The sequence below is a fragment of the Panthera leo genome, chromosome D1 (genome assembly GCF_018350215.1).
Source record: "Panthera leo isolate Ple1 chromosome D1, P.leo_Ple1_pat1.1, whole genome shotgun sequence".
Classification (NCBI taxonomy): Eukaryota; Metazoa; Chordata; class Mammalia; order Carnivora; family Felidae; genus Panthera; species Panthera leo.
Genome location: NC_056688.1, coordinates 104515436 through 104542867, shown reverse-complemented (window position 1 = coordinate 104542867; position 27432 = coordinate 104515436). Strand labels below are relative to the sequence as shown.

Sequence of the window (27432 nt, the reverse complement as noted above, 5' to 3'; positions counted from 1 at the left end):
GAAATAAATAAGACGTGGGGATGAAAAGTACAGCAGAGGGAATATAGTCAATAATATTGTAATAACTTTGCATGGTGATAGGCGGTGACCACACTTGGCTGTGGTGAGCATTTCATAATGTATAGAATTGTCAGATCACTACGATGTACACCTGCAGCCAGTATTGTATGTCAACTATACTTCAGTAAAAATGTATTAAGCTGTAAAACGAGTTGGCGATCATAAGTTGAAAGACTAACACCGACAACAAAGTTTAAATGTGAGTTACTCCTTCAAACCCAGAAAATTCTACTATGGTGTTAATGTTTGTTGTCATTTTATTTTAGTTAAGGGCAAATCCTTTGAGTGTTTTGCAGGCCCTTTGTTTTCTGGCGAGTGAATAGGTAGCAACCATACTTGAGAACATAGGTTGGAGGAGACTATATTGTTTTTCCTTATTTTGGTTGCATGCTTGGGAGCATTGTGGCGTTTGGGTAGATTTTCCATGTTAGTCAGAGTCCTCAGATTGCTGTTGGTCTTTTGGGGAACACGAGGTAGAAGTTAAAGTCATATCATCTTGGTATGAAGCTGAGCAAATTGAAATGTTTTTTCGCACATCTTGTTCTGAATTTATATCAGACAGATAGGCCAGATTTGTGTCTTGTACTGAGCTTTGGCAGGAGAAACAACAATCTGGATTTTTGTCTTCTGACTGCTGGTTGTGTAGGTTTTGGTATTTCGTGCTTTCTGGTTTGTTGTCTCTTATTTGCACGGTTTCTGTTCGCATACCTTCTTTTTGGATATCTGTGGATTTAAGGTCTTGTTCCTCATCTTGATACTGACTGTCGTTGAATGGAATGCTTTGTAATTGCTGACGTCGAGTTATGACGTGCACATTTTGGGCTTCTTGGTATAGAGCTTTCTGCTTTAGGAACTCTTTCTCTAGTAGATCTTGGGTTTGCCAGGCTTGGGATTCCCACCTCAGGGAATGTGGCATTTCAAGTGCCAATTCTTGTGCTTTCCACTCTTTGTTTCTCCAGCCTTGAATTCTCCGGTCTTGGAATTGTTGGCTTGAAGATTGCCAAGCTTGGTATTCCTGGATTTGGGATTGCCAGTTTTGATGTAGCTGCTTCAGGGATTTCTCCTCTTGGGCCTGCAGGTTTTCAACCTCCTCATACTGGGGTTGTTTCTTGGGGGATGTCTCCATATCAGTCTGTTGAGCTTTATCTTGCCTATCTTTGGGCTGTTCCTTTGGGGATTTTTCCTCTCGGACTTGCAGATCTTTAGGGTGCTCCTGTTGGGTTTGCTTCTTGGGGGATTTCTCCGTATCAGTCTGTTGAGCTTTATCTTGCCTATCTTTGGGCTGTTCCTTTGGGGATTTTTCCTCTTTGTCCTCTTGATATTTACGTTGTCCACTTGGGGATCGCTGCCTTAGGGATTGTTCCTCTAAGACCAGCAGCTGGTCTTTAGTTCGCTGATCTGAGGACTTCTGTCTGGTTTGCTTAACTTGGGTTTGCTTCTCTACGGAGTGCCTCTTTGGGAATAGCCAGTCCTTGATGTGCTGGTCTAGGGATTTCTTTCTTGGGGATTGCTGGCCTTGCATTTGCAAGTCCTGGGATTTCTGTTTTGGAGTTTGCCAGCCTTTGTTTTGCCTGATTAAATCATGTGACTTTCGGGATTGCAAGTTTTCATTTTGCCAGTCTAGGGATTGCCACTTTTTGGATTTCCTGCTCTGGAATTCCTCCTGAGATTTCCATTCTTGGGTCAGTAACATGACTTCTGATTGCATGTCTTGGTATGATACACGTGCAAGTTGCTGGTTTCGATGTTGAAGATCTAGGGCTTGCTGATCTAGGCGTTGCATATTAGAGGACTGGGCTGCATGAAATGCTGGGGCTGCAAGTAGCATGGATTGTGCTGGCAGAGCTTGTAGTTGGGAGTGCAGATCTTGGTAAAGTATGCCTTCAGATGGCGGCTTTTGGGATATCATGTCTTGGGATAATATATTTTTAGATGGCATGTCTTGGGCTAATGTGTTCTGGGAGGGTGTGTTTTGGGATGGGGCATATTGATATGGCATGTCTAGGGCTTGTGTATCTTGGGATGGTATGCTCTGGTATTGTGATTCTTGGGATGATATGTCTTGGTATGGCATGTCTTCTGATGTCAGGCCTTGAGACTGTGTGTCATGGTATGTTGGGGCTTGAGATGCCAGGACTGGCAGAGCCTGGGGTGGTAACATTTGGAGTTTTTTTATGTAACTGGATGGGAAAACTTGGAGTGGCAAAGCGCGGGACTGCAGAAGTTGGGTTTGATTTTCTGGGCGTTGTGCAATAGCAGATTTTAGGTCTTCATCTTTCAGCTGTTTGGCATATGGGATCTTTTCTGTGGACCTTTCCAGCAATGTGGGAAGCAAAGGTTTCAGCTTAGGTCTTTCCTCATGAACTTGTGAAGGTGGAGAAATACTTTTCTGTTGTTCATCTAGCACAGACACGGAAGATGTGTAGTAAGTTTTACTGCTTCTCCTCCTTGAATGTCTGAAGGCTAAAGGATTTCTTGTGACTCTTAACTTGAAGAAAGTATAGCCTCCAATGAAAACAGGTTGTATGTTTGTCGTTGAATCAGCAGTGGAGGACTGTTCTTGAAGCTCAAATTGTACTGCAGTATTTTCTTCAGGGACAGAGAGTTCACTCTCTTGAGTAACATCCGAAGGCAAGAAAAATACAATCTATAAAACCAAGGGGTATAGAAAACATTAATGGAATAATCACCTTGGATGTTCTTTTCTTCTTGTATTCCCAAATTATTTTTCGCCTCTGCCTTAAGACAGTAGGGAGGACACAACATCTACACAAAGAGTTAGAAAACAAATACCAGTACTAACATTGTCTTTACCATCGACTCACTGGTTTTATCACTATTTATCACTATTACCTCAAATATTGAAAAGGGGAATTTGGTTAAGATTGTCTGAAATATTCTTCCCGTACTTAATATTATAAAGCTTCTAAGAAATTTAAAATAATCTTCTCAGCATTCATATATTCAGTTTTATAATGATTTACTGTTCACCTGCTAGGTGAATTAGATACTGGAGATGAAAACTAATTGGATGTGGGTGTTGTCTATAAGGTGCTCACAATTATAGGTATACCAAGATATAAATAGACAGTAATACAGTTTAGCAAATGCTATTATAGAAATAGGTGCTAAGTGCTTTATGGGAATGTAGAAGTCATGACCTAATTCTGAGGGCCAGGAAATTGCTTCATTGAGGAATGTTTGATCAATGTCTTGATGGGTGGACAGGAATTCCTCGGGCAAAAAGGTAAGATGAAGTAAGATAGGAGTCAAAATGCAGGTAGAAGAGGCAGTGGGTAGAAAAACAAGGCTATGATGCAGCATAGTGTGAAGGCAGATGATAAACAGATATTGTTGGGTGGTATGCTAGCTGCTGTAAGTTGAATGTTTGTGTCCCTTCAAACTTCTACGTTGAAACCTAATCTCCAGTGTGATGGTATTTAAAGGTAGAATGTTTGGGAGAGGTATTAGTTCGGGGGTGGGGCCCTTGTAAATGGAATTAGTGCTTTTATAAAAGGGAACCCCAAAGAGCTCCCGTGCCCTTCCCTCCATGTAAGGACACAGTGAGACTACCAGCTATGAACCAGGAAACAGGTTCTCACCAGACTCTGAATCTACCGGTACCTCGATCTTGGTCTTCCCAGCTTTCAAAACTATGAATAATACATTTTTGTTGTTTAAGCCACTCTGTCTTTGGTATAGCAGCCCAAATGGACTAAGATAGAAATTGATGCCAGGAAATGGGAGTGCTGCTGTAACAAATGTCTAAAAGTGTGGAAGTATATATGGAAATGGGTAATGTTTGGAGGCTGGAGGAGTTTTGAGTTCTACATACTAGAAAAAACTTATATTGCTATGAATGAACCATTAAGGGCAATTCTTGTGAGAGCCCAGGAAGAAAAAAAGGAGAGCTGTAGATAAAGCCTTAGTCTTCTTAGAGAATACCTAAGTAATCCTGAACGAGATGTTCTTGGAAATATGGACAATAAAGGTCATCCTGATGAGGTGTCAGACAGAAATGAGAAATATGTTGTTGGAAACCGGAAGAAAGGTGATCTTGGCTATAAAGTTGCAAAGAACATGGCTGAATTGTTTGTGTCCTAATGTTTTGTGGGAGGTAGAACTTACAATAGTGAAGGAAATGATGGAATTTCATGTAGTAAATAATATTATTAATAATGAATGATAAATATTTTATGTAATAATGAAATTTAGCTGAAGCTATTTTTTTTAAGTGTTTCTTTCTTTTTTGAGAAAGACACAGAGAACACAAGTGGGGGAGGGGCAGAGAGAATCACAAGCAGGCTCTGTGAGCCTGATATGGGTCTCGAACCCATGAACTATGAGATCATGACCTAAGCCAAAACCAAGAGTCAGATGCTTAACCAACTGAGCCATCCAGGCACCCCTAGCTAAGCTATTCCTAAGAGGTGTTGAAAGTGAAGCTTGAGTCCTTCAGATAGCTAGCTAATGGTAAAATATGAGAAGAGAGACATTACTTAAAAATGGAATTGTTAAGCAAAAAGAAAGCAGGACCAAGTCTGTCCATTCTGCAAAAAAAAAATGAGAACACTAAGAGTATGGCCGTGACTTGTTTGATAAGGAAATCAGTATAGATCAGCCATCTCAACAATAGCCAGAACCTATTCTCCAAGCAATGGAAGAATGACACCAAAGGTGATTCTGAGAGCTTCAGGGGCTGCCACTCCTACAGGGGCTGACAGTGTAAGAGCCCTGGAAGAAGAATGATTTCAAAGGCTAGGACCATCTCTCTGGTTCAAGCCAAGCCAGAATGCCCCCTCCCAGTGTCTCAGAGGTGGGCACCACCGCATGGGCTGCAACCAGCTGAGCCGTGGGAGCGTGACCACCCCCACTGAGGTTTCAGAATCTGCCATGTGACAGAGCATGGGCTTGGGGCCCCACCCCAGCAGAGCCACAGGCATGGGACTCCAGCCTGGAAGAGTCAAAGGGCCCAGGCAGAGAGCTGCTGCAGGGGCAGAGCTCAGGCGGAGAGTTCCTGTGGGGCCTTCCTGCTGAGCCACGTGTGGTTGGAAGCCAGAGCATCCAGCCAAAGGGGGTTACTCTTGAGCCTTAAGGTCTGTTTGTCCTGTTAGGTTTTGGACTTACTTGGAACCTGACCTTTTCCCCCCTGATTTATCCCTTCTGGAATGGGAATGTCTATCCTATGCCTGTCACAACACCGTATTTTGGAAGGTTGGTGTCATAACACATTTGGTTGCATAGGCTCACAGCTAGAGAGGAATTTGCCTCAGGATGGATCTTACATTGAGTCTCACTCCTATCTGATTTAGATGATACTTAGATGAGACTTTGGACTTAGCCTTTAAAGTTCATGCTGAAACAAGATAAAGACTTCTGGTGCTGTTGGGGTGGAAATAATATATTTTTCATGTGAAAGGGCATGAATTTGGGGGACAGGCAGGGATGGAATACTATAGATTGAGTGTGCCCCTTCCAAATTTATAAGTGGAAACTTAATCCACAGCACGAAGGTGTTCGGAGTTGGGGCCTTTGGGAGGCAATTAAATCATGAGGGTGAAGCCTATATGAATGGGATTAGTGCTTTTATAAAAGAAACCCAGAGAGCGCCTTTGTCTTTCCCACCAGGTGGGCACACAGTGAGAAGATGGCATCTGTAAACCATCTGGAATCCACCAGGCCTGAATCTACTGGCATCTTGATCTTGGACTTCCAGCCACCAGAACTCTGAGAACTTTTTCTTGTTCGAGCCACCCAGTCCATGATATTGTTGTTATAGCAGCCTGAAGGTACCAAGACACTAGGCCAGGAAATTTGGACCTTCCTTTACAGGTAAATGAGATCTATTGAAGTTTTTTTAAACAACTAAGTGACAGCATCTGATACAACCTTTAGCCAATGCTTCCCAGTCTTTATGTATTTATTTATTTATTTTTGAAAGGGGCTGTCATTACAGCCTCAGTCTGCTGAGTTTTGCCATCCTGTGTCCTTCCTAAGGTCATCCATAGAGTCAGAATAGACTACTTGTTCTGTTTGATGAAGTGATTGGAACTCTGAGTGCTTAAATGACCTAATGATGGTTACCTCTCTGATTGATGGCAGGCCTAAAATAAAATGCCTGCCACATTCTCTTGTATGATCATTGTCATTCCCCACCTTCTAATTTGTTTTCACATCTATATTTTATCACCATTGGAGGGATATTTATGTGAGGATAAATAGTACTTTAGGGGAGATTTGTGCATTCTCACTTACCCTAAAACTTTTGTTTCATTTGAATTGTAATTTTTTTTCATTTGATAAAAGAAAGATTTGGAGGCATGAATTGGAATTTCTTTAACTTTATTCAAGATTTTAAGTGTATGATTTTAAATGTACTCCTCTCTAATGGTAACAGTGATTGCCAGGTGCTGGACAGAGTTCCAAAGTCATCTCAAGTAATTATTATGACATTCATATGAGGTTATTTTCCTTGTTTTATAACTGAGAGAGCTGAGATTCCGAGATGTTAAGTAACCTGACCAGTGTCACAGAACTATTAACTGGTGAGGCTAGGAGTCATACACTGCAGTTGAATTCGAGGTCCTGCACTTTTCTCTCTCCTCTCCTCTCCTCTCCTCTCCTCTCCTCTCCTCTCCTCTCCTCTCCTCTCCTCTCCTCTCCCCTCCCCTCCCCTCCCCTCCCCTCTCATCTCTGATATATGCTTTATAATAACCACTTCAGTTACACCTTACTCCAGAGTGGCTATTACTGAAGACTATATAAAATAATGTTTGGGGCACGGTGGTTTGCACAGAGAAGTTGTTTGATAAATAACTCTTTCCTCTTCTTGGGATCAGGGTGCATATTACATAACATCTTTGCATTCTCTTTGTACTTCTCACATTGCCATGCGACTAAAAAATAACCCTTTCATGGGAGCGCCTGGCTGGCTCAGTTGGTTAAGCATCCGACTCTTGATTTCAGCTCAGGTTATGATCGTACATTTTGTGGTCTCACGAAACGTGAATCATCAGTAGATAATGGAAAGTAGATGTAGAGACATAACCTAGAAGGTATGAGGAGCTGGAAGGAGGAGGAAAGGGGGAGTTATGTTTTATGGCGCAGTTTGTATGGGGATGATGAAAGAGTTTTGGACATAGATAGTGCTGATGGTTACACATCATTATGAATGAATTTAATGCCATTGAATTGTACACTTGTAAGTAGCTGAAATGATAAATAGTATATTATGTATATTTTGCCACTAAAAAAGGATTACTACATGAAAGCTACAGAAATGAAGACAGCATGGAATATGTGAAAGGATCGACATGCAGATCACTGGGACACAATAGAGCATCCAAAAAGACCTCATATAAATATGAGGTCATATGGACCTCATATAAACATAAATATTTATATGAGGTCAATTGATTTTCAACCAAGGTGCCAAGGTGATGGGGGAAGACATTGCATTTTTGACAAATAACGTTGGCATAGCTATATATCTCCATGGCAGGGGTGCGTGAACTTCTCACCTCAGAGCTATATAATGTGTAAAAGTTAACTTGACATCTGTTAAAGATCTAAACACAAAAGCTAAAGCTATAAAATTTCCACAAGAAAATAGAGAAAAAAATCCTTACAGTCTTGTAGGCAAAGCTTTGTTGGGACACAAAAAGGACTAACCATAAAAGAAAATAAATCACAAGTTGTTATGTGAAAGAAACTATTAAGGAAATGAAAAGGCAAGCCAAGGCTGGGAAGAATAGTAGCAATACATATATCTCAAAAGAGGACTTGTGTTAAGAATCATTTAAGCTCTTGTAATTCAATAAGGTAATGCAATAAAAGTTGGCTAACAATTTAAAGAGACACATCTCAAAAAAAAAAAAAAAAGAGGACAATAAACACATAGAATCTCATCATCATTTGCCATCAGGGAAATGCAAATTAAAACTACAATGAAATTCTACTACATACACACTAGAATAACAAAATTATTAATACAACTGGCAATTCCAAGTGTTGCTGGTTATAGAGAGCAGCCATACCTCTCATATTACTTATAAGAATGCAAAGTGACGCAGCCATTTTGGAGAACCATTTGATATTTTCTTACAAAGTTAAGCATCCATTTTCCATCCCATCTAGCAACCAGGTCATGGATTTGAGAAATGCAAAAGAGAAATGACACCATATGTCTACCCAAAGATGTGAACTCAAATGTTCATTGCAACCACATGCCCATCGGGAAGTACACGGATAAGCAAATTGTGGTGTGCCCTCATATAAAAGGAACAAAGTATTGATACATGAGACAGCATGGATGAATCTCATGAATATGCTGCTTAGTGAAAGAAGCCTAGACACAAAAATGTACTTATTTATGATCCATATGTGTGAAGTTTGAAAAAATAAAAACTAATCGAGGTGATGGAGATACTGATTGCAAAGAGGTTCCAGAGACTCCTTCGGGGTGATAGGAATTCACTATATCTTGATTATAATGGTAGCTAAACAGGGGTGTACAATTTGTCAAAACCCCTTGAATTACATACATTTAAAATGGGTGCATTTTATTGTTAGTAAATTATACTTCTACGAAGTTGATGTAAAAGAAAAGTGGGGGAAAAACCCCACTTAACACGGGTCCTGGAATTGTCTTTTGGGATTTAGAGAGCAGGCTCAGGAACCACATTATTTAAAAAAAAAATTTTTTTTAATGGTCACTTATTTTTGAGAGAGAGAGAGAGACAGACAGAGAGAGAAAGGTGGCACGAGCAGGGGGAGGGGCAGGGAGAGGGAGACACAGAATCTGAAGCAGGCTTCAGGCTCTGAGCCATCAGCACAGAGCCCAATGCAAGTCTTGAACCCACAAACCGTGAGATCATGACCCGAGCTGAAGTCGGAGGCTCAACCGACTGAGCCACCCAGGCGTCCCTGGAACCACATTATTTGAGTCAGAATCCTGATGTTCTGTGAACCTGGAGAGGTTACTCTTTGTGTTTTAGTTTTTCATATGTAAAGGAAGGGAGTCTTGATGGTTTTGTTAGGATTAGGTTGGTGCTGAGTGATTACAACAGTGACTGACAGAGTAAACATTCAGTAAGTGTAAGCTGTAACAATTATAAATAACAGGAGTATGGCTCTGAAATATTTTTCTTCTCTGCCTCTCCTCTGGTGAGGGGATTGACTCACACAGCCTTGTGGCCCAGGGAGAAGCTCTCTGTGTCACAGTAATATAGGTTCCCATTAAGTCTGTTTCTCTTCATATACTCTGGCAGGGAGAGAAGGAGCTATGTCTGAACAGAGATGACTGGATAGCAAAGAGGGCAGGATGGCTGCCTCAAAGGGTGGAGTGAGCCAGCCATTGCTGTTAGTTAAGCTTGTCTCTCCTTGACCTGCCTCACCTCAGAAGTTGTAGTTCAACATCTGAGAATACTGCTCTGCCCACTAATAGGCTGGGGGTCACCTTGCAGTGTCCCCACAGGAACCCATTCTTGCAGTAATATCCAACGCACCTCATCGGACGTTGTCCAGCACTTGCTTCTGAAGGAGGAGATAGTCACAGAGATGCCGAGCTCTACTATGCTGATGACCAGTAAGACTGACAAAATTCCCTGCAAAGAGTGAGGATAAATATATGGCATTTGGAATGAAAGCTGTATCATTTTAAAGGTAAAAGCCAAGAACTATTTACATTGTATGACCAAGTAAGGAAGGGAAAACCCATATTTTAGATGCCCCACAGCCATCAGTGACTGAACAATTTTCATCTTATGTCTTTTTGACAAGCAGAGATAACAAACCCTAATGCCTGTAGGGGCCAGGCAACCATCCCAAATAAGTGAAATGGAAGGGGAGACAGTAGAGAATAAAGATATTCCTAGAATGTGTCCATTTCCCAGTTCTGAGCAATAGTTACCGTGTGGGAACAAGGACCCCATGAGGTCTTTCTTCTTTCCTAAGGAAGCTGGATATACAGATTTTTAATGTGAAAATCTCCAGCTTTTCCTTCACTTGTGGGAAGCAAATAGAGCCTATCTGCAGACTGGATGCAGCTCACAGACTGCTGTTTTGCACACTCTGCTTCAAGATAATAGTTAGATGAAGAAGCAGCATATGAAATAGCATGGTGTCCAAAAGCTTAGACTGTGAAGACTGAAAGAGCTGGGTGCAGTCGGGCCAAACTTAACTTGGTCACGTGACTGTGTCTCTAATTCTTGGTTTCCCTATAACCCATTCAGAAGCCTGGATTTCCCCCCATTTGTTGGTAAGACTGAAATATATGAAGTGCCTACTGTAAATTTGCTGTTGAACAAGATAGACCTGCTCCTGGTCATTGTGGGATTTGCATCAAATAAGGGGGGCAAAGAGTGACAAGTAATTAGACAGTTATTTTTAACTACGTTGCATTACCTGCCATGAAAAAGTATTGGGAGCCATGCACTACTATAGTGGGAGATCTGAACAGGTCAGCCCTGGGAAGGGTAGAAGCGGGATCAGGATGGACCTCCTTAATGAAGTGAAATTCAAACCGAGGTTAAAGAATGAGGGGGAATTTTAATTGTGTAGGTGGAAGAGGGTAGGCACTGGGCTGGGGAACATTGGAAGCAGGGGAAAGCTCGTCTTATGGTCCTGGGACAGTAGGTATTTAACACATTAAGGAATTTGGGGAAGTGCCAGAAGTGTGGAGTGGGAAGGGTAATGACGCAGAATAATGTTGGAAAGGTAGGCAAGGTAGGTGTTATAGGGTCTTGTAAGCCTTTTAAGATTTGGGTCTTAATTCTGTATTTCACAAGAAGCCCTTTAGTAATGTGCTCAGATCTGCATTTTTAAATGATGACTCCGGCCACAGTGTAGTACACAAGTAGATTTGTCTTTGAGACAGAAGACATCCATTCAGGAGATGTCTAGAGCCCACTGTTCTGGCTTGTGTGTGTGTGTGTTTTAAAGCTTATTTGTGATGTTTGAATTACACTAAGGAATTGTGGAGTTGTATACACATGAGGTCTTGGAACGGATTGTTCATGATTCTGCATGTAGGCACTAATCCTGCAAAATCCCTAACTGTGCAGAGCTGAAAGTAGACAGCAGAGTTTTATAAATCTGGAGATTTAACCCTTTTGGTACACGGTTTCTCCCTGATTCTTACTAACATAATGAACAGTAGTGGTCTCCTGTCCACTGGAAAAAAGAGTAAGGGATTATAATATATTGTATTCTTGGCCCAATTAGGACAGGATTGTGTTCCTTACGTAGTGTTCTGGCTTTCCTTAGTAAGTTTTTTTGAGTCTAATTCTGGAGTTGACCTCAGAATATATGGGATTGTTCTTAGGTTCGCTTTTACAGGTGATTATGAGGATTAAAAAGATCTCATATGCAGTGACTGGTAGTTCTTTTCTCTTTCCTCTTCATTTGGGGATACAATTTCCCATGATTCTATTTCATTTCAATCCAAAAGGTCAAGTCTCACTAACGTCCTGGGACCAAAGCCTTCAAGATGTGGCTGACGGAAATAGAATGAAAGCCTAGTATGTACTTGGGGAAGTAAAGGGAGAGGCCTCTGGGAATCACTGACATGCATAAAAATAATGTCACTGAATACTTACTAGATAAATATTGAAAATTACACCTACAGTTGCATTTCCTGGCAAAGATACATCTCATCTGCTGTAGTGAGTAACATTGCTACATTTATGTAAAATAGTTTATGTTCTAAAATTATTAGAATACATATTAAGTGGCTTAAACACCTTCTCCCACTGTATTTTGTTTCTAGTATTAGTTGAGTAAACTCTTTAGATCATTTTGTTCCTCTTTAATTCTAGAAAGGTAAAATTTAATCTAATCTACATCCGTACTAATAGTAATAGCCAAAACCTATTTGACTGTTTACACTGTGCCAGGCAGTGTTCTAATTTAAGTAACCCTCAGAACAGCCCAATGAGGGAGATATTCTTATTATCTTCATTTTCCACACAAAGAAAACTGGGGCTTAGGCAAGTTACAATATTAGGCCAAGGTCACAAGTGTGTAAGTCACACAAGCAGGGTTCAGATCCTGAATCACAGTGTCTTCTCAAGAGTCTGTTCAAATGCTGACTCAACTTCCATTATTAGAATCAAAATTAATGACTTGATGCATCGTGAACATAGCTCAGATAAGATCGTACAGAGTCACCGTATGGAGTAGGACCACTTACATTGAACAGGTTTCTACCTATAACACATATTCCTTCGAGGGAAGGCATCTGGCAGTACTTGTGCTGGTACCTGTAGCTGATAATGGTTAGAGTAATCCCAGCCACCGCAACCAAGGAACTGATGACATTCATGGCTGTGACACCTTGTCCCTAGAAAATAGGTTTTCAAATAATATTAAATAAAAACCAAACCAAATAAAAAATTTCTTGTAAGAGGCGCCTGGGTGGCTCAGTTGGCTTAACATCCAACTCTTGATTTCTGCTCAGGTCCATGATTCCAAGGTCATGGCATTGAGCCCCTCACTGGGCTCTGTGCTGAGCATGGAACCTGCTTAAAGATTATCTCTCTCTGTCTCTCTCTCTCTCTCTCTGTGTCTCTCCCCCCCCCCCACTCCGCCCCCTCCCCTGCTTGCACTCTCTCTCTCTCTCTAAAATAACAAAATAAAAAAATAATTTAAGAAAACATGTGCTTAAAAAAAATTTAAAAAAATTCCTTGTAAGAAATTCTTAGTGCATTTGTCTTTCCAGATACGCCTCAAGGATGAACTGTTCCATCAGGTCAGTATACTTAAAAGGCAAGACAACTCAAATTCTGATTCATCAAAGTCAGCAGACAAACTACGTTTTAGAATGAGCCAGGAAGCCACGAAAGGGAACGGGTAGAGAAGGAGTGCTGTATGGTTAATGCTAAAGAAGACATTCATTTTATCCTAATGCATCATCTTTCATAATCTACAAGCAAAATGGTGTGTTAGAAGATATCTTGGCCTTATAATCAGACCTAATTTTGAGTCCTAGTGAACTAGGACCTTGCACAAGGTAACTAATCTCTGGGAAGCTCAATTTCTACCTCGAGAAATGAGAATAATGTCACCTAATTTTAGGGCAGTATCCATTTATTTATTTATTTATTTTAATAAATGTTTAGTGTACCCCAACTATGTGTCCAGCACTGAATTAGGCCCCTGGGACACAAAAATAAACACAGTAGATGAGGTCCTGCCTTCCTGTGGCTTATATTCATTCCCCCAGAGGATTCAAACAATAATCAACCAAATCACTAACATATTTACAGATCGCTACAAATTTGGACTGGGGTTTAATGATTTCCTTTCTTGATTTCAGTGTCCCAGCATGGAAGGTATTGCCCTACCAAATTCCCTACCAGATTGCCCTACCAAATTCCCTTTACTCACTCCATATACATACATACATACATATGTATGTATATGTATATATATATTCCTACTCACTCCATATATATATGTTCCTTTATAACTTGAACATATCTATTCAAGGCATCATGCCTGCCTCTGTCTACCTAGCTCTCAGTGAGTCAGGGTTAGGTCTGCCTATCCTTAGTTTATTCCTCAGCTCTTAAGGGAACCAATACAGAGAAAAGAACAGCATTGGGTCATTATCTGTAGTGTCTGTGCTTATTTCTATGGGTGGAGAAAGATGGGGGCTTTCCCATAGTTCCCCCAGAACTTTCCTATAGTCTGTAGCTATTCTTAGAGGGAAGTGGCAGAGGACCATAAAAAACAGTGTCAGAATGGCTTTAAGAGAAGACTCACATATCCATAGCCTTAAAAAAAACGAGTCATTGGAAGGTAGTACAGACTTCTAAGTGTCTTTTCTATGTAATATCTTATTAAATTCTCAGAATAACCTTTTGAAGAAGGTACTTTTCTCTTCAAGTTGACACAGCAATGAGTGATAGCCTTGATTCTATCCCAGAATGATCTGCTATCAATGTCAGACTCTTTCTTTCAGACCCTGGGCAGGTCCCCAAGAAAAACTTCTGTTGGTGGGGGTGAGAGCTAATGGTGACGTTGGCAGGTAGGGATGACCTGAACTGCAAATTTGATGTCTAAAGATTTTCTTGGGAGACGCTTTGTTTTAAAGGCTTTATATAGAAAGATGATGCAAAGCAAGCAGAAGGTTTTAAACTACATAGAAGTCATGAAAGTAACTTACCATACATTTTTTCTTCTCATTGATTCCTGTGATGTATCCCGTAATAACAAACTATTAAGAAGAAAAGAGATAAAAGTTAACAGGTAGTGTGTTTGACTCTCTTACAGTATAAATTCCTTCAGAGACTATATTGTAATCTCTATGTCTGTGAATCTCCCCAACTATATGGTCTTTCCCCCTGAGCATCAGGGAGGAAGGAGGGCAGGCACTGATGTAAGAAGAAATACTGTGTTGGATATGCCCAGCACTGAACAACACCCCTTTGCCAGGGTCAGTTGGGAGAGGCAGGCCCTTCTTTAAGGTCCACAAAATACCACCCAGATGTTTGGCCCAGCTGGGCTCTACACAAAAAGGTAATCCTGGACTCTGGGCCTGGAAGAGGGAATGGTGAGCTGTGTCTGCTCTCAGCAGATGGAGGAAGACGTTCAGGGCAGAACTCTCTAACGGCTGATATCAGGGCTGGAATCTAGTATAGTTATCTCAGCCACTTCTTGTATCCGGAACATAGAGTCTTGTACAACCCAAGGAAAACGGAGAACTCTGTCACCCAAAGTGGAGCCCCTTACTCATTTGAATATTCTGGGAATGAGAACTTCTGTCGGAATTGGTATTGGACCTTGAGGACATCTGGGTCTCAGTGTTCGGGACCTCAAGGTGACACACGGAGATCAGAAAGTTACCTTTGATTCCTCCCTCCACTTCACTGCCCACAACAGATGACCACTGGATCGATTCTACCTCCAAATCGCTCTCAAAGCTTCCCATCTCTTTCTATCTCCACTGCGGCCCGTCTAGGTCAGGGAATCCCCTGGATTCTTGCAGCCTCCTTTCAACTGATTGTCCCAGGTTTGGTGTTACCATCCTTGAATTTGTTTACAGCTCAGAAAACCCAATGATGTTTTAAAGATAACAAGTCTTCAAATGTCACTCTCGTGTTTAAAGATTATCAGTGGGTTCCCCTTGCTCTCATATTAGAGTGGCCACATTCTTAATATGACCACAAGGGCTGGCACAACCTGGTTCCATCCTACAGTTTTGGTCTCATTTTGTGCCAGTGCCATAGACTCATTGGTCTTCTTTCTGCTGTTCTTTCCCATATCAAGCTTCTCACTCATGCTTTGCCTTTGCCAGGGGAGGCTTTCCTTGCACTTCACCCAGTGAACACCTATGTGCAAAGGACTTCGCTGACCTCCGTGCCAGGTGAATGCCCCATTAAATCTTCACAGGGCATCTGGAACTTGTCTCTTAGAGTACTTAGTGCAAGTGAAATAACATATCTGTGGAGTCAATTTTACTTTTCCACTTCCAGCTTCCCTATCATATGGCAAACCCCATCTGTTTCTAAGAGGAGCATTTCACCACCTCCCTAAGAGGGCCTTGTTTGCCTCTCAGCACCTACAACACTGCCAAAGATAGACTATGTGCTCAGTAAATATCTTCTCAGTGAAGAGTAGAGTTTTAAAGAGCAGCATGCCAGAACCTCACTAGAATCCATCGGTGCAGGCCACACTGAGTCACACTGGGGAAATTTTGTTGTGAAATAAGGAGGTGGGGAGTTGGTCTTTTTGTTTCTCTACAGTGTGGCATGTGTAGTTTGAAGATTATACTTCATATTACAGTATTTCTATTTGGAAAATGAAAATACTACTAGTTGTGTTTGACCTGGAGATTATAGAAAAAGCATGGAATATTTATGTTTGTCAAAAGAGCAGGTTTTTAATAGAGACAATAGTCTCATTTAATTATTTAATGAATTATCATTTAATTCCTTTGTTCATTGAGTTATGTCTACTATGCAGCATGGTTCTAGCTTCTGAGAATGTAACAGAAACTAAAATAGATAATACTTTTGCCATCTTGGGAGGGTATGTTCTAGTGAGGAAAGCTGTGTTGAGTGTACCCTTAAATATTGTGGCACAAGATTAGGAACCAGAGCTGTTGGGATTGAATGGAACTAGCAGTACACTAAGAATTATAATTATGGCTCTATAAATAACTAGATGAGTGACACTCATAAAATTGTCTCTGGGAATAATAAGGGGACTAAACAACAATAGTCATCTTTAAAATTCTCCTTAAGCTATGAGAGTATATGATTCTATGAGTGCTAGCTAGATATGTTTAAATTATTATCTGTTCTTGAGATTAAACAACATGGTACTAAACAACTAATGGGTCAATGAAGCAGTCAAAGAATAAGCTTTTAAAAATCCACGGAGACAAATAAAAATGAAAATACAGTGGTCCAAAATCTTTGGGGTGCAGTGAAAGCAGTTCTAAGAGGGAAATATATGGTGATACAGGCCTACGTCAAGAAGCAAGGAAAAGCTCAAATAAATAATCTAACTTTACACCTAAAGGAACTAGAAAAAGAAAAGAACAAAGTCCAAGGTGAGTAGAAGAAGTAAATAATAAAGATGAGAGCAGAAATAAATGACATAGAGACTAAAAAACACAATAGGAAAAATCAGTGAAACCAAGAGCTGGTTCTTGGAAAAGATAAACAACATTGCTAAACCTTTAGCCAGACTCATCAAGAAAAAAAGGGGAAGGATACAAATAAATAAAATCAGAAATGAGAGAGGAGAAGTAACAACTAACACCACAGAAATACAAAGGATTATAAGAGAATACCATGAAAAACTATACACCAAGAAATTGGACAACCTAGAAGAAATGGGCAAATTTCTAAAAGCACACAATCTTCCAAAACAGAATCAGGAAGAAATGGAAAATCTGAACAGGCTGATTAACAGTAATGAAATTGAGTCAGTAATAATAATAATAATAATAATAATAATAAAAGTGAAAGTCCAGGACCAGATGGATTTACAGGTGAATTCTACCAAACATTTAAAGAAGAGTTAGTATTTCTTTTTCTCAAACTATTCCAAAGAATAGAAGAGGAAAGAAAGCTTCCAAATACATTTGATGAGGACAGAATTACCTTGATACCAAAGCCAGACAAAGACACCAAAAAAAAAAAAGGAAGACTACAGGCCAATATCCCTGAGGAATATAGATTCAAAAATCCTCAATAAAAAAGGTGCCTGGGTGGCTCAGTCAGTTGAGCATCCAACTCTTGTCTTCAGCTCAAGTCATGCTCTTATGGTTTGTGAGCTCAAGTCCCATGTTGGGCTCTGCACTGACAGTGTGGAGCCTCCTTGGGATTCTCTCTCTTTCCCTCTGTCTCTCTCTGCCCCTCCTCCATTCTCTCTCTCTCTCTCTCTCTCTCTCTCTCAAAATAAATAAATAAATAAACTCTAAAAAATTATTTAAAAAATCCTCAACAAAATATTAGTAAGACACATTCAATAATACAGTAAAAGGATCATTCACTATGATCAAGTGAGATTTATTACAGGGATGCAAGGATCGTTCAATATTTGCAAAGCAATCAACATGATACACCACATCAACAAAATGAAGGATAAAAATTATATGATTATCTCAATAGATGCAGAAAAAGCATTTGAAAAAATTCAATACCCATTCATGATAAAAACACTCAACAAAGTGGGTTTAGAGGAACATACCTCAACATAATCAAGGCCATGTAAGAAAAACCCATAGCTAACATCGTACTCAGTGGTGAAAAACTGAGAGCTTTTCTGCTACAGTCAGGAACAAGACAAGGATGTCTACTCTCTCCACTTTTATTCAACATAATATTGGAGGTCCTAGTCAGAGCAATCAGGTAATAAAAAGCAATAAGAGGTATCTGTATTGATAAAGAAGAAGTTAAATGTTCACTATTTGCAGATGACCTGATACTACATGTAGAAAATACTAAAGACTCCACCAACTCCACCAAAAACAAAAAAAAAAACAAAAAGAAAACAAACAAACAAAAAAAAAAACAACCAGAAGTAATACATGAATTCAGTAAAGTTTCAGGATACAAAATTAATACCCCCAAATCAGCAATGTTTCTATACACTAATAACAGTGCCCAAAGCCATCTACAGATTCAATGCAATCCCTATCAAAATACCAACAGCATTTTTCACAGAACCAGAAGAAATAATACTAAAGCACTAAATTTGTGTGGAATCACAAAAGACCCTGAATAACCAAAGCATCTTAAGAAAGAAAAACAAAGCTGGAGGTATCACAATTTCAGATTTGAAGATACACTACAAAGTTATAGTAATCAAAACAGTATGGCACTGGCACAAAAGTGGACACATAGCTCAATAGAACAGAATGGAGACCCCAGAAATAAATCCATAATTATATGGTCAATTAATCTGTGACAAAGGAGATAAGAATATACAGTGGGAAAAAGATAGTCTCTTCAATGAATGATGCTGGGAAAACTGGACAGCTATATGTAAAAAAAAAAGAATGAATGAAACTGGACTACTTTCTCTAACACCATACACAAAAATAAACTTAAAATGTATTATATATCTAAATGTGAGACCTGAAACCATAAAAATCCTAGAAGAGAGCATAGGCAGTAATTTCTTTCACATCAGCCACAGAAACATTTTTCTGGACATGTGTCCTAAGGCAAGGGGAACAAAAGCAAAAATAAATTAGTGGGATTGCATCAAAATAAAAGCTTTTGCACAGTAAAGGAAACCATCAAAAAAATTTAAGAGACAACCTTCTGGATAGGAGAAGGCATTTGTAAATGATATATCCAATGAGGTGTTAATAACTGAAATATATAAAGAACTTCTACAACTCAACACCAAATAAAGCAAACAATATGATTTAAAAATGGGCAAAGGACTTGAATAGACATTTTCCCAAAGAAGACATATACATGGTCAATAGACACATGAAAAGATACTCGTTACTAATCACCAGGGAAAACAAAACCACAATGCGATATCACCTTACACCTGTTAAAATGACTAAAAGAAGACAAGAAATAACAAGTGTTGACAAGGATGTGGAGAAAAAGGAAGGAATGCTTGTACACTGTTGGTGGGGATGTAAATTGGTATAGCTACTGTGAAAAATAGTATGGAGTTTCTTCAAAAAATTAAAAAGAGAAACACCGTATGATCCAGCAATTCCACAACTGGTTATTTACCGAAAGAAAACAAAAACACTAATTCAAAAAGATAAATGCACCCCTGTGTTTATTGCAGCATTATTTGCAATAGCCAAGATATGAAAGTAACCTAAGTGTCCATCAATAGACAAAAAGAAAAGGAAGACGCAGTATATATACAATGGAATATTACACAACTATAAAAAAAGGATGAGATTGTGCTATTTAAGATAGTGTGGACGGAACTAGAAGATATTATGCTTAGTGAAATAAGTCACACTGAAAAAGACAGATACCATATGATTTCACCTATATGTGGAATCTGAGGAAAAAAAAAAAAAAAAGGAATAAGCAAAACAAAAAACAGATCCAGACCCATAAATACTGACAGTTGCCAGAGGGGAGGAGTAGGGGGAATGGAGAAATGGGTTAAGAGAAGAGGGACATACAGGCTTCCAGTTGGGGAATGAATAAATCACAGGAATAAAAGGCACAGCATAAGGCATTCAGTCAGTGACACTGTAATAGTGTTGTATGTTGACAAATGCTAGCTACACTTGGGTGAGCACAGCATCATGTATAAACTTGTCAAATCACTGTATTGTACACCTGAAACTAATGGAACATTTTTTGCTGGCTATACTCAAAGATTGTCTACTCTCAACCTCTGTTTCCATATTTGCAAAAGAGAAAGTAGGATATTTACCCATCTGATCTCCCAGGTTGGTAGTAAGGAGCAGATGACTTACTCTACACACAGGGCTCTGGAAACTTTTAAACACTGTATGCCTAAGAGCAGTTATTTCTGTGATGATGGTAGATGCAATGACCAAATGGAGTTGCTTCTCTTGCCACACAAGGGACTATCTGGTCTCCTTGAGGACCATATTCATGGGATTCTTCATCCTGGGACCTGACTTGACACAGTTCAAACCAGTCTTGATAGTAATTTCGCAAAAGCTCCTAACTGGTAGTACTCACAATAAATGCTCCCCAGAATGGATATCCCGTGAGGAAAACGAGGGGAAATCTCTGGGAGAAATGGAAGTAATTGAATGCAAATATGCTTCCAACACCCGCAATGATCAGAGCAAGCAGGATCTGGAGAGCCTGGGAGGAGAGAAATGGGTACATGAGGTCACTGATGCCCCAGCCTCTTAGGACTCTCCCGGGCCCCTGGGACATCCCACTATGCTTATGTCACACCTCCCTCGACACGAATGCCTTCCTCTTCCGTTTGCCCACTGCCCTCAGAGCTTCAGAAAGTCCGGTGTCTCTTTCTTCTTCTCGCTTACCTGGGTTCTACAGGTTCACGTCTTTCACTTTCACCCTTCACTGCTTATTATAGCCCCTGTATTACCAGTTTACCTTGCGCCGGACAGATAGGAGTACATGTTTCCATATCCAGTCTGTGCTTTTGGAATTACGGCTCAGCCCCATTCTCTGAAATCTGTGAAGTTTGCTGATCTAGAGTGGAGGGGCTGGGGTGAGGTTTATGTCTCGTCTGCTCTTCCGGCAAGGGCCTGTCCAGAGGTGAGAGTAACCCAGTGGGGCTCACGGGCCTGTGAGGAATCTGCACCATTGGTGGTCTGGCAGGGCTGGTGGCTCTTCTCAGGATACAGCTTCTCCTCCAGCATTCTGGGTTTTTCCCCCAGCCCACACCTCTATGGCACCACCCAAAGTGGTACTTTTACTCTTGTACTAAAGATAGAGGCTGTATACATAGCCCTCCCCTCGGTACATGCATGACTGAAAAATGTTTTGTCTGTATGTCCACATTGTGGCTCACGGTGAAGCTTTGAAGAGAGTTTTCAAAGAACCCCCAACGCCTGGAACAGCACAAAGGGGAAGTTTAACCTCTCCTCACATGGCTTTTAGCTCCAAGGGACATGCCACCACGCCCTGAGGTCACCTCCTCAATAAAATATTTGGGGGAAATTATACCAGTTTCCTGCCTTTCTCTCTGCCAGGATTCAAAGAACAGTATTAACTCCACATGAAACAGCCCTAGGATTTCCTCAGGGTTAGGGAAGTTATTAATTGCAGGGTTAAATGAGCCCCCCCACCAAGAAACATTTCTAAGACATGTTCATAAATAAGACATTTCTAAGGCACTCTGTGTGCATTTCTAAACAGAATTTTTATTTCTCTTGTTCATCAAAATCTAGGAAAATGGTATTATTGGCTACATATTGGCTCTTCTGCTGAAGATCTGCTTATTTGTACAAGCAAATAACTTAGAGGTTTCTATGATTAATGAAGAAGGAAACATTGTAGGCAAAACGTGAGGGAAAAGAAGGGGAATCAAGTCCCTTCCTGAAAAGGAATCAAGTCCCTTCCTGTGTCTATTCAGACACACCTGGAAAAATAGCTTCTGTTCTCCCTTCCGAGGAAAACCCATGGACAGGAGAGCACTTACCCCCAAGACTTTTGGCTCTCCCTTCAGGAAATCCAGCAGAGAGCTCTGAGGCTCATAGGGAAGGGCAGTCAGTACTGTTTCATTTGGTTGTATCGTGATGTGGGATGATCTTTGGTCCTCAGATGAAGACTCCATGATTCAATGGCAGAGCTCTATTAGAAGAGTAAGTGATTGAAAGGCACAGCTAGAGTCATGGTCTTCCACTAGCCTCCCATGGAGTCCTTAGCAATGAGCCTTAGCAGTTGCCCTACTCACTCCTACCACCACAGAATCACAGTCATTGAGTCATAGAGTCTTAGAATTCTAGAGCACATCCAGCCCCTGGGATCCACTTGTCCAGAAGACCTACTTTCTTGTCAGTTTGTGTATAAACAGGTGGCAAACACACACAAAAAAAAGATGGTGTACGTGAAAACAAATCCCAGTACCTATGCTCATGAGATATAAAGGAACTAAAACTTACGGAATATCTATTCTGTTCTAGATTCTGTAGATAGTGTTTTGTTTTGATATCTCTTAACGTTTAGTCTTTTAACAGTTCTGTAGTGCTGAAACTGAGGTACAGAAATATTACGTTGCCCAAAGTAACATACTAATGGGTAGGGAAAGGAGCCAGACTCCACTTGTCTGTCTCTAAAATTTGTGTTTTTTCCACCCTCTTCCAAAAGGCCTAAAGCTCATCCTACTCAAGGCCTTTGTGGTTTAAACAATACAAGTATGATGAAAGGAACATAAAGTGCCTTTTGGAATTTTGCTTTTCATGTTTAATTCTTTGTAGTCCTGTATTTGTTGATTTTAAGTATTAAACCATAAAGGCGAATGGTTTCACAAACCCAAAAACCATGTATGTACAAATGTCATCTTGAGTATTTCCTAGTTGGTGGCAACCATGGCCAGCAGGGTCTCTCAGCCTCGGCACTGCTGGCATTTGGGGCCTGATAATTCTTGGTTGTGGAGACCTGTCCTGTGCACTGTAGGACACTTGGCAGCGTCTGTGGCCCCTGCTCATTAGATGCCGGTCCCACATCCCCAGCTATGACAACCCAGATTGTCTCCGGACATTGCCAAATGTCCTTTGGGGGTGGGGAACAAAATCATTTCAGGGTGAGAACCACTGACATAGAGAAATAATTGCAGACTGTGTTCTCTGTTTTTTTTTTCCTGATAAAATGACTCCTTTTCACATCTAGACTCCAGAGAGAGTATGTATTTCTCAATACAGCATTTTTCTGCCAACATTTATTCAGATACATTTTAATTTAGGCGCCCAAAGTGCAACGCAACATATTTTATTTTATGTTATGTTATGTTATGTTATGTTATTTATTTTTCAAATTTACATCCAAGTTAGTTAGCATATAGTGCAACAATGATTTCAGGAGTAGATTCCTTAGTGCCTCTTACCCATTTAGCCCATTCCCCCTCCCACAACCCCTCCAGTAACCCTCAGTTTGTTCTCCATATTTAGGAGTCCCTTATGTTTTGTCCCCCTCCCTGTTTTTATATTCTTTTTGCTTCCCTTCCCTTGTGTTCATCTGTTCTGTGTCTTAAAGTCCTCATATGAGTGAAGTCATGTGATTTTTGTCTTTCTCTGACTAATTTCGCTTAGCATAATACCCTCCAGTTCCATCCATGTAGTTGCAAATGGCAAGATTTCATTCTTTGGATTGCTGAGTAATACTTCATTATATGAGTATATGAGTATATGAGTATATGAGGTATATATATATATAATATAATTGTATATAATATATTATTATATAATGTCATTATATAATAATATATTAATATATATTATTATATAATGTCATTATATAATAATATATATTAATATATTATTATATAATGACATTATATAATAATATATATTAAATATATATTTATATATAATTATATAATATAATTATATGTAATATAATAATATAATATATATTATAATATAGTATATAATATAATAATATATAATATATATATTATTATATTACATATATATATAATATAAGCACATCTTCTTTATCAATTCATCCATCGATGGGCATTTGGGCTCTTTCCATACTTTGGCTATTGTCGATAGTGCTGCTATAAACATGGGGGTGCATGTGTCCCTTCAAAACAACACACCTATATCCCTTGGATAAATGCCTAATAGTGCAATTGCTGGGTCATAGCGTAGTTCTATTTTTAGTTTTTTGAGGAACCTCCATCCTGTTTTCCAGAGTAGCTGCACCAGGTTGCATTCCCACCAACAATGCAAAAGAGATCCTCTCTCCGCATCCTTGCCAACATCTGTTGCTGCTTGAGTTGTTAATGTTAGCCATTCTGACAGCTGTAAGGTGGTATCTCATGGTGGTTTTGATTTGTCTTTCCCTGATGATGAGTGATGGGGAACATTTTTTCATGTGTCGGTTGGCCATCTGGATGTCTTCTTTGGAGAAGTGTCTATTCATGTCTTTTGGCAAGGCAACATTTTAAACGAAACAAAGTGTGGGACAGGTCTGTACTTAAATTCTAACCAGAAGTGACAGATCACCAGAATCACGTGGAGAAGTCATGAAAAGCATGCCGTGGCAATAAAAGGGAGGTGGACCCAGGGCAGTGCTGACTCACACTGCAGCCACACTCTGCAAGAAAAGCACCTGTTACCAACATTGTGATTATTTGGCAGTCAAGGAATTACAATAGATTAAGCATTTTGCAACCTGACATGTTGGTTTGCCATTCACACATAGATATTTTATTGCCTTTTATTTAACATTTGGGGAAATTGTATGGGAGCTTGGGCTGACTAATAGCATATGGTTTTTCCTGTAAAATGATGCGAAAGAAGCGTCTTCATGAAGAATACCTGATTTTTAGGAAAGAATAACTGATGATAAACAGGAGACACTTACAATTTTATCTGCCTTGGTCCTTTCAAAAAAACACATCTCCTTTTATTGTTTTGAGCAGGTTATAGTTGTCAGCCTCTGCCTTTTCCCCCTGCTTCTTCTTAAAGATGGGTCCTTTGATAATATTTCAGTCTATGAATTCAGACCAGAAGGCAGAAACTAGCCTATTCCACGGAGAGGCGAGGTGAGAGGATCTCTGTGGGACAGCTGCCAACAGGATGATATTCTTTGGGTGGAAATGGTATTCCCTCTATTCCCTCTTGCTTTCAACCTGCAGAAGACCACTCTTAGCGTTTGGCAGGAAACATTTAGCACTTAGCATGTGCCAATGCTGCTTTAAATAACATGAGATACTCCCTCCCTAGAGTCACCCTTGTGCACGTCCTACCATGTCACTCTCGCAACAACTTTGGGTGGTAGGTTTTATTATCACACCCATTTTAAAGAGGAGGAAACAGGTCCAACGTTAATGCTGGTAAGGGTTGAGGCCGAAATTTGAGCTTGGCTTTCCCTTACATCTTCCATGTAACAATCTAGTGTGTGTGTTCTTTTTTTTTTTTTTTTTTAAGTTTATTTATTTTGAGAGAGAGGGGTGCGAGGAGAGAGAGAGGGAGAGAGAAAAAATGTGAGCAGGGGAGGGGCAGAAAGAGAGAATCTCAAGCAGGCTCCGAGCTGTCAGTGTAGAGCCCGATGCGAGGCTTGAGCCAAAATCGAGAGTCAGACGCTTAACTGAGCCACCCAGATGCCCCTGTATTCGTTTTTTTTTTTTTTAATTGCTATTAACTACCACAAATATAGTGGCTCAAAACAACACACAAATGTGTTATCTTACCATTTTCATGGATCATGGGTTGAAGCAGGGCCTAGCTGGGAGCCTTTGTTCAGGGTCTCACATGGATACCTATCATCAAGGTGTCAGACAGGCCGTATTTTCATCTGTAGTCTCAAGTGGGCAAAACCTACTTCCAAGCACAGTCAGGTTATTGACAGAATTTATTTCCTTGTGGTTGTATGACTCAGGGCCCTGGGTTTTGCTGGCTGGCTGCCCTCAGTTCCCGGCTTTCTCAACATGACCGCTCCCATCAGGCCACCAGGGAGTGTATTCACCCATGCTGGTGAAGATGGGAAGAAGGATAAAGAATTCGTGGTATGGATTTGAGTATGTGTGGCTCAGCCAGTAATTGTGAGTTACCTTTTGGGGAACCTGCAATTTTATTCTAAAAAGTTGAGAGAACACAGAGTTCTAATATGCATGTTAAATATGTGCAATGTCTGCTTAGACTGGGTCGAAAGTGTTCACTCCTTTTCTTGCCGAGAATTTATTAGACCTTCTTGGTAGTGGTTCCTGCCTGATTGAGTTCCCAAAGTGAATACAGTAGTGAGACAAAAGAGGGAGTAAAAAATGACGCCCAAATCCCTAGCTTTAGAGATTGAACAGATGGACATACCATTTATGAAAGACAACCAGGTGGGGGGAGTGGAGGGAAGTTGCAAATGAAACACACAAAGTCTTGACTGCGCCTGCTGTCAGTTTGGAATATTATTCCAGATAATTCTGAATATATGCCAGATAGTATTATTTGAAATCTTACTGAAATCTTATTCCAGATAATTCCAAATATAGTTCTCCAGATATTCTTAAGAACCTTTCTGTTGCCAGAGAAACAAACAAATAAGAAATGGATCCTGGATTAAATATTTTAGGGGCTCCTGGGTGGCTCGGTCGGTTGAGCGACCGACTTCGGCTCAGGTCATGATCTCACGGTTTGTGGGTTTGAGCCCCGCGTCGGACTCTATGCTGACGGCTCAGAGCCTGGAGCCTGCTTCAGATTCTGTGTCTCCCTCTCTCTCTGCCCCTCCCCCACTCATGCTCTGTCTCAGAAATAAATAAACATTAAAAATAAATTTAAAAAAATATTTTATTGTGTTGCTTGGCTTACAGAACGAGGAAGATTCTCCAAGGCCCTCCACCCCCAGTGTAAAAATACTAATACACACACGTTTGAAAACACACAAATAGGGGTTGAAAACCTCAGAAGAGACTAGTGAGTGCCCTAGCTTCTAGATTAGTGGGGGTCGACATACAATTAACAAACAAATAAAATACATAGTATGTCAGATCATTGTGATTTGAGGAAAAAATAAGCAAGTGACAGGGAGAGAGAGCTGTAATTTTATGTACGTTGGTGGGGAAGTTTTACTGAAGCTAAGCTATCTGAAGAAAGACCCAAAAGAAGTGAGAAAGGAAGCCATGGAAATAATTGTAGGAAAAGTATTCCAGCCAGAGGGCCGACCAATGTAAAATTTATTTTTTAATATTATTTTTAATAACTTTTTAAAAATGTTTATTATATTTGAGAGAGAGAGAGAGAGAGAGAGGGGCAGAGAGAGAAAGAGAGAATCAGCACAGAGCCTGATGCAGGGCTCAAACTCACAAACCGTGAGATCATGACCTGAGCTGAAATAAAGAGTCAGACACTTAACCAACTGAGCCACCCAGGCGCCCCCCGATGTAAAATTTCTAAAGAAAGAATATGTCAAGTGACTGGAGTAGAGAGAGCAAAGGGGAATAGTTAGAGGTCAGAGCAGAAATGAGAGTTCAGATCCTATAAGGGTATTTAAGGACTCTGGCTTTTATTTGGAATGAAATGGAGTGGGTTTGAGCAGAGAAATGATATGATCTGATTTGAGATGGAAAAAAAAATGTGCTCTCTGCCATGCAGAGAACAGACCGAGTGGTGTAGGTGCCCCACTAGTTGGCTCATTGCAATAATGCCAATGGGGGATGATGAACCAGAGTGCTCATGAGATGGTGAGAAGCAATCAGACTCAATATATTTTGAAGTTAAAACTAGGAAGTTTTAATGCTAGATTGGATGTGGTGTGTGAA

At 40.2% G+C, this 27432-nt stretch overlaps 1 protein-coding gene across 4 annotated transcripts; it reads right to left on the bottom strand.

The window, feature by feature from the left end:
- Nucleotides 1-299: 299 nt before the first annotated feature.
- LOC122199397 (membrane-spanning 4-domains subfamily A member 14-like) lies at nt 300-21925 on the bottom strand. 4 transcript variants are annotated; one of them, XM_042904425.1, is made up of 7 exons: nt 21655-21925; nt 20217-20345; nt 14228-14278; nt 12251-12400; nt 9567-9665; nt 1336-2707; nt 300-1215 (listed from the first exon to the last, which is right to left on the bottom strand). In XM_042904425.1, exons 1-7 carry the CDS (start codon nt 21787-21789, stop codon nt 488-490), a joined length of 2664 nt encoding a protein of 887 aa, XP_042760359.1. In that variant the 5' UTR covers nt 21790-21925; the 3' UTR covers nt 300-487. The 4 variants fall into 4 exon arrangements, with proteins under 4 accessions (XP_042760359.1, XP_042760358.1, XP_042760360.1 ...); XM_042904424.1 differs by having other exon boundaries at nt 300-2707; nt 21655-21924; XM_042904426.1 differs by lacking the exon at nt 21655-21925 and having other exon boundaries at nt 300-2707; nt 12321-12400; nt 20217-20258.
- Between the last annotated feature and the right edge of the window lie 5507 nt (nt 21926-27432).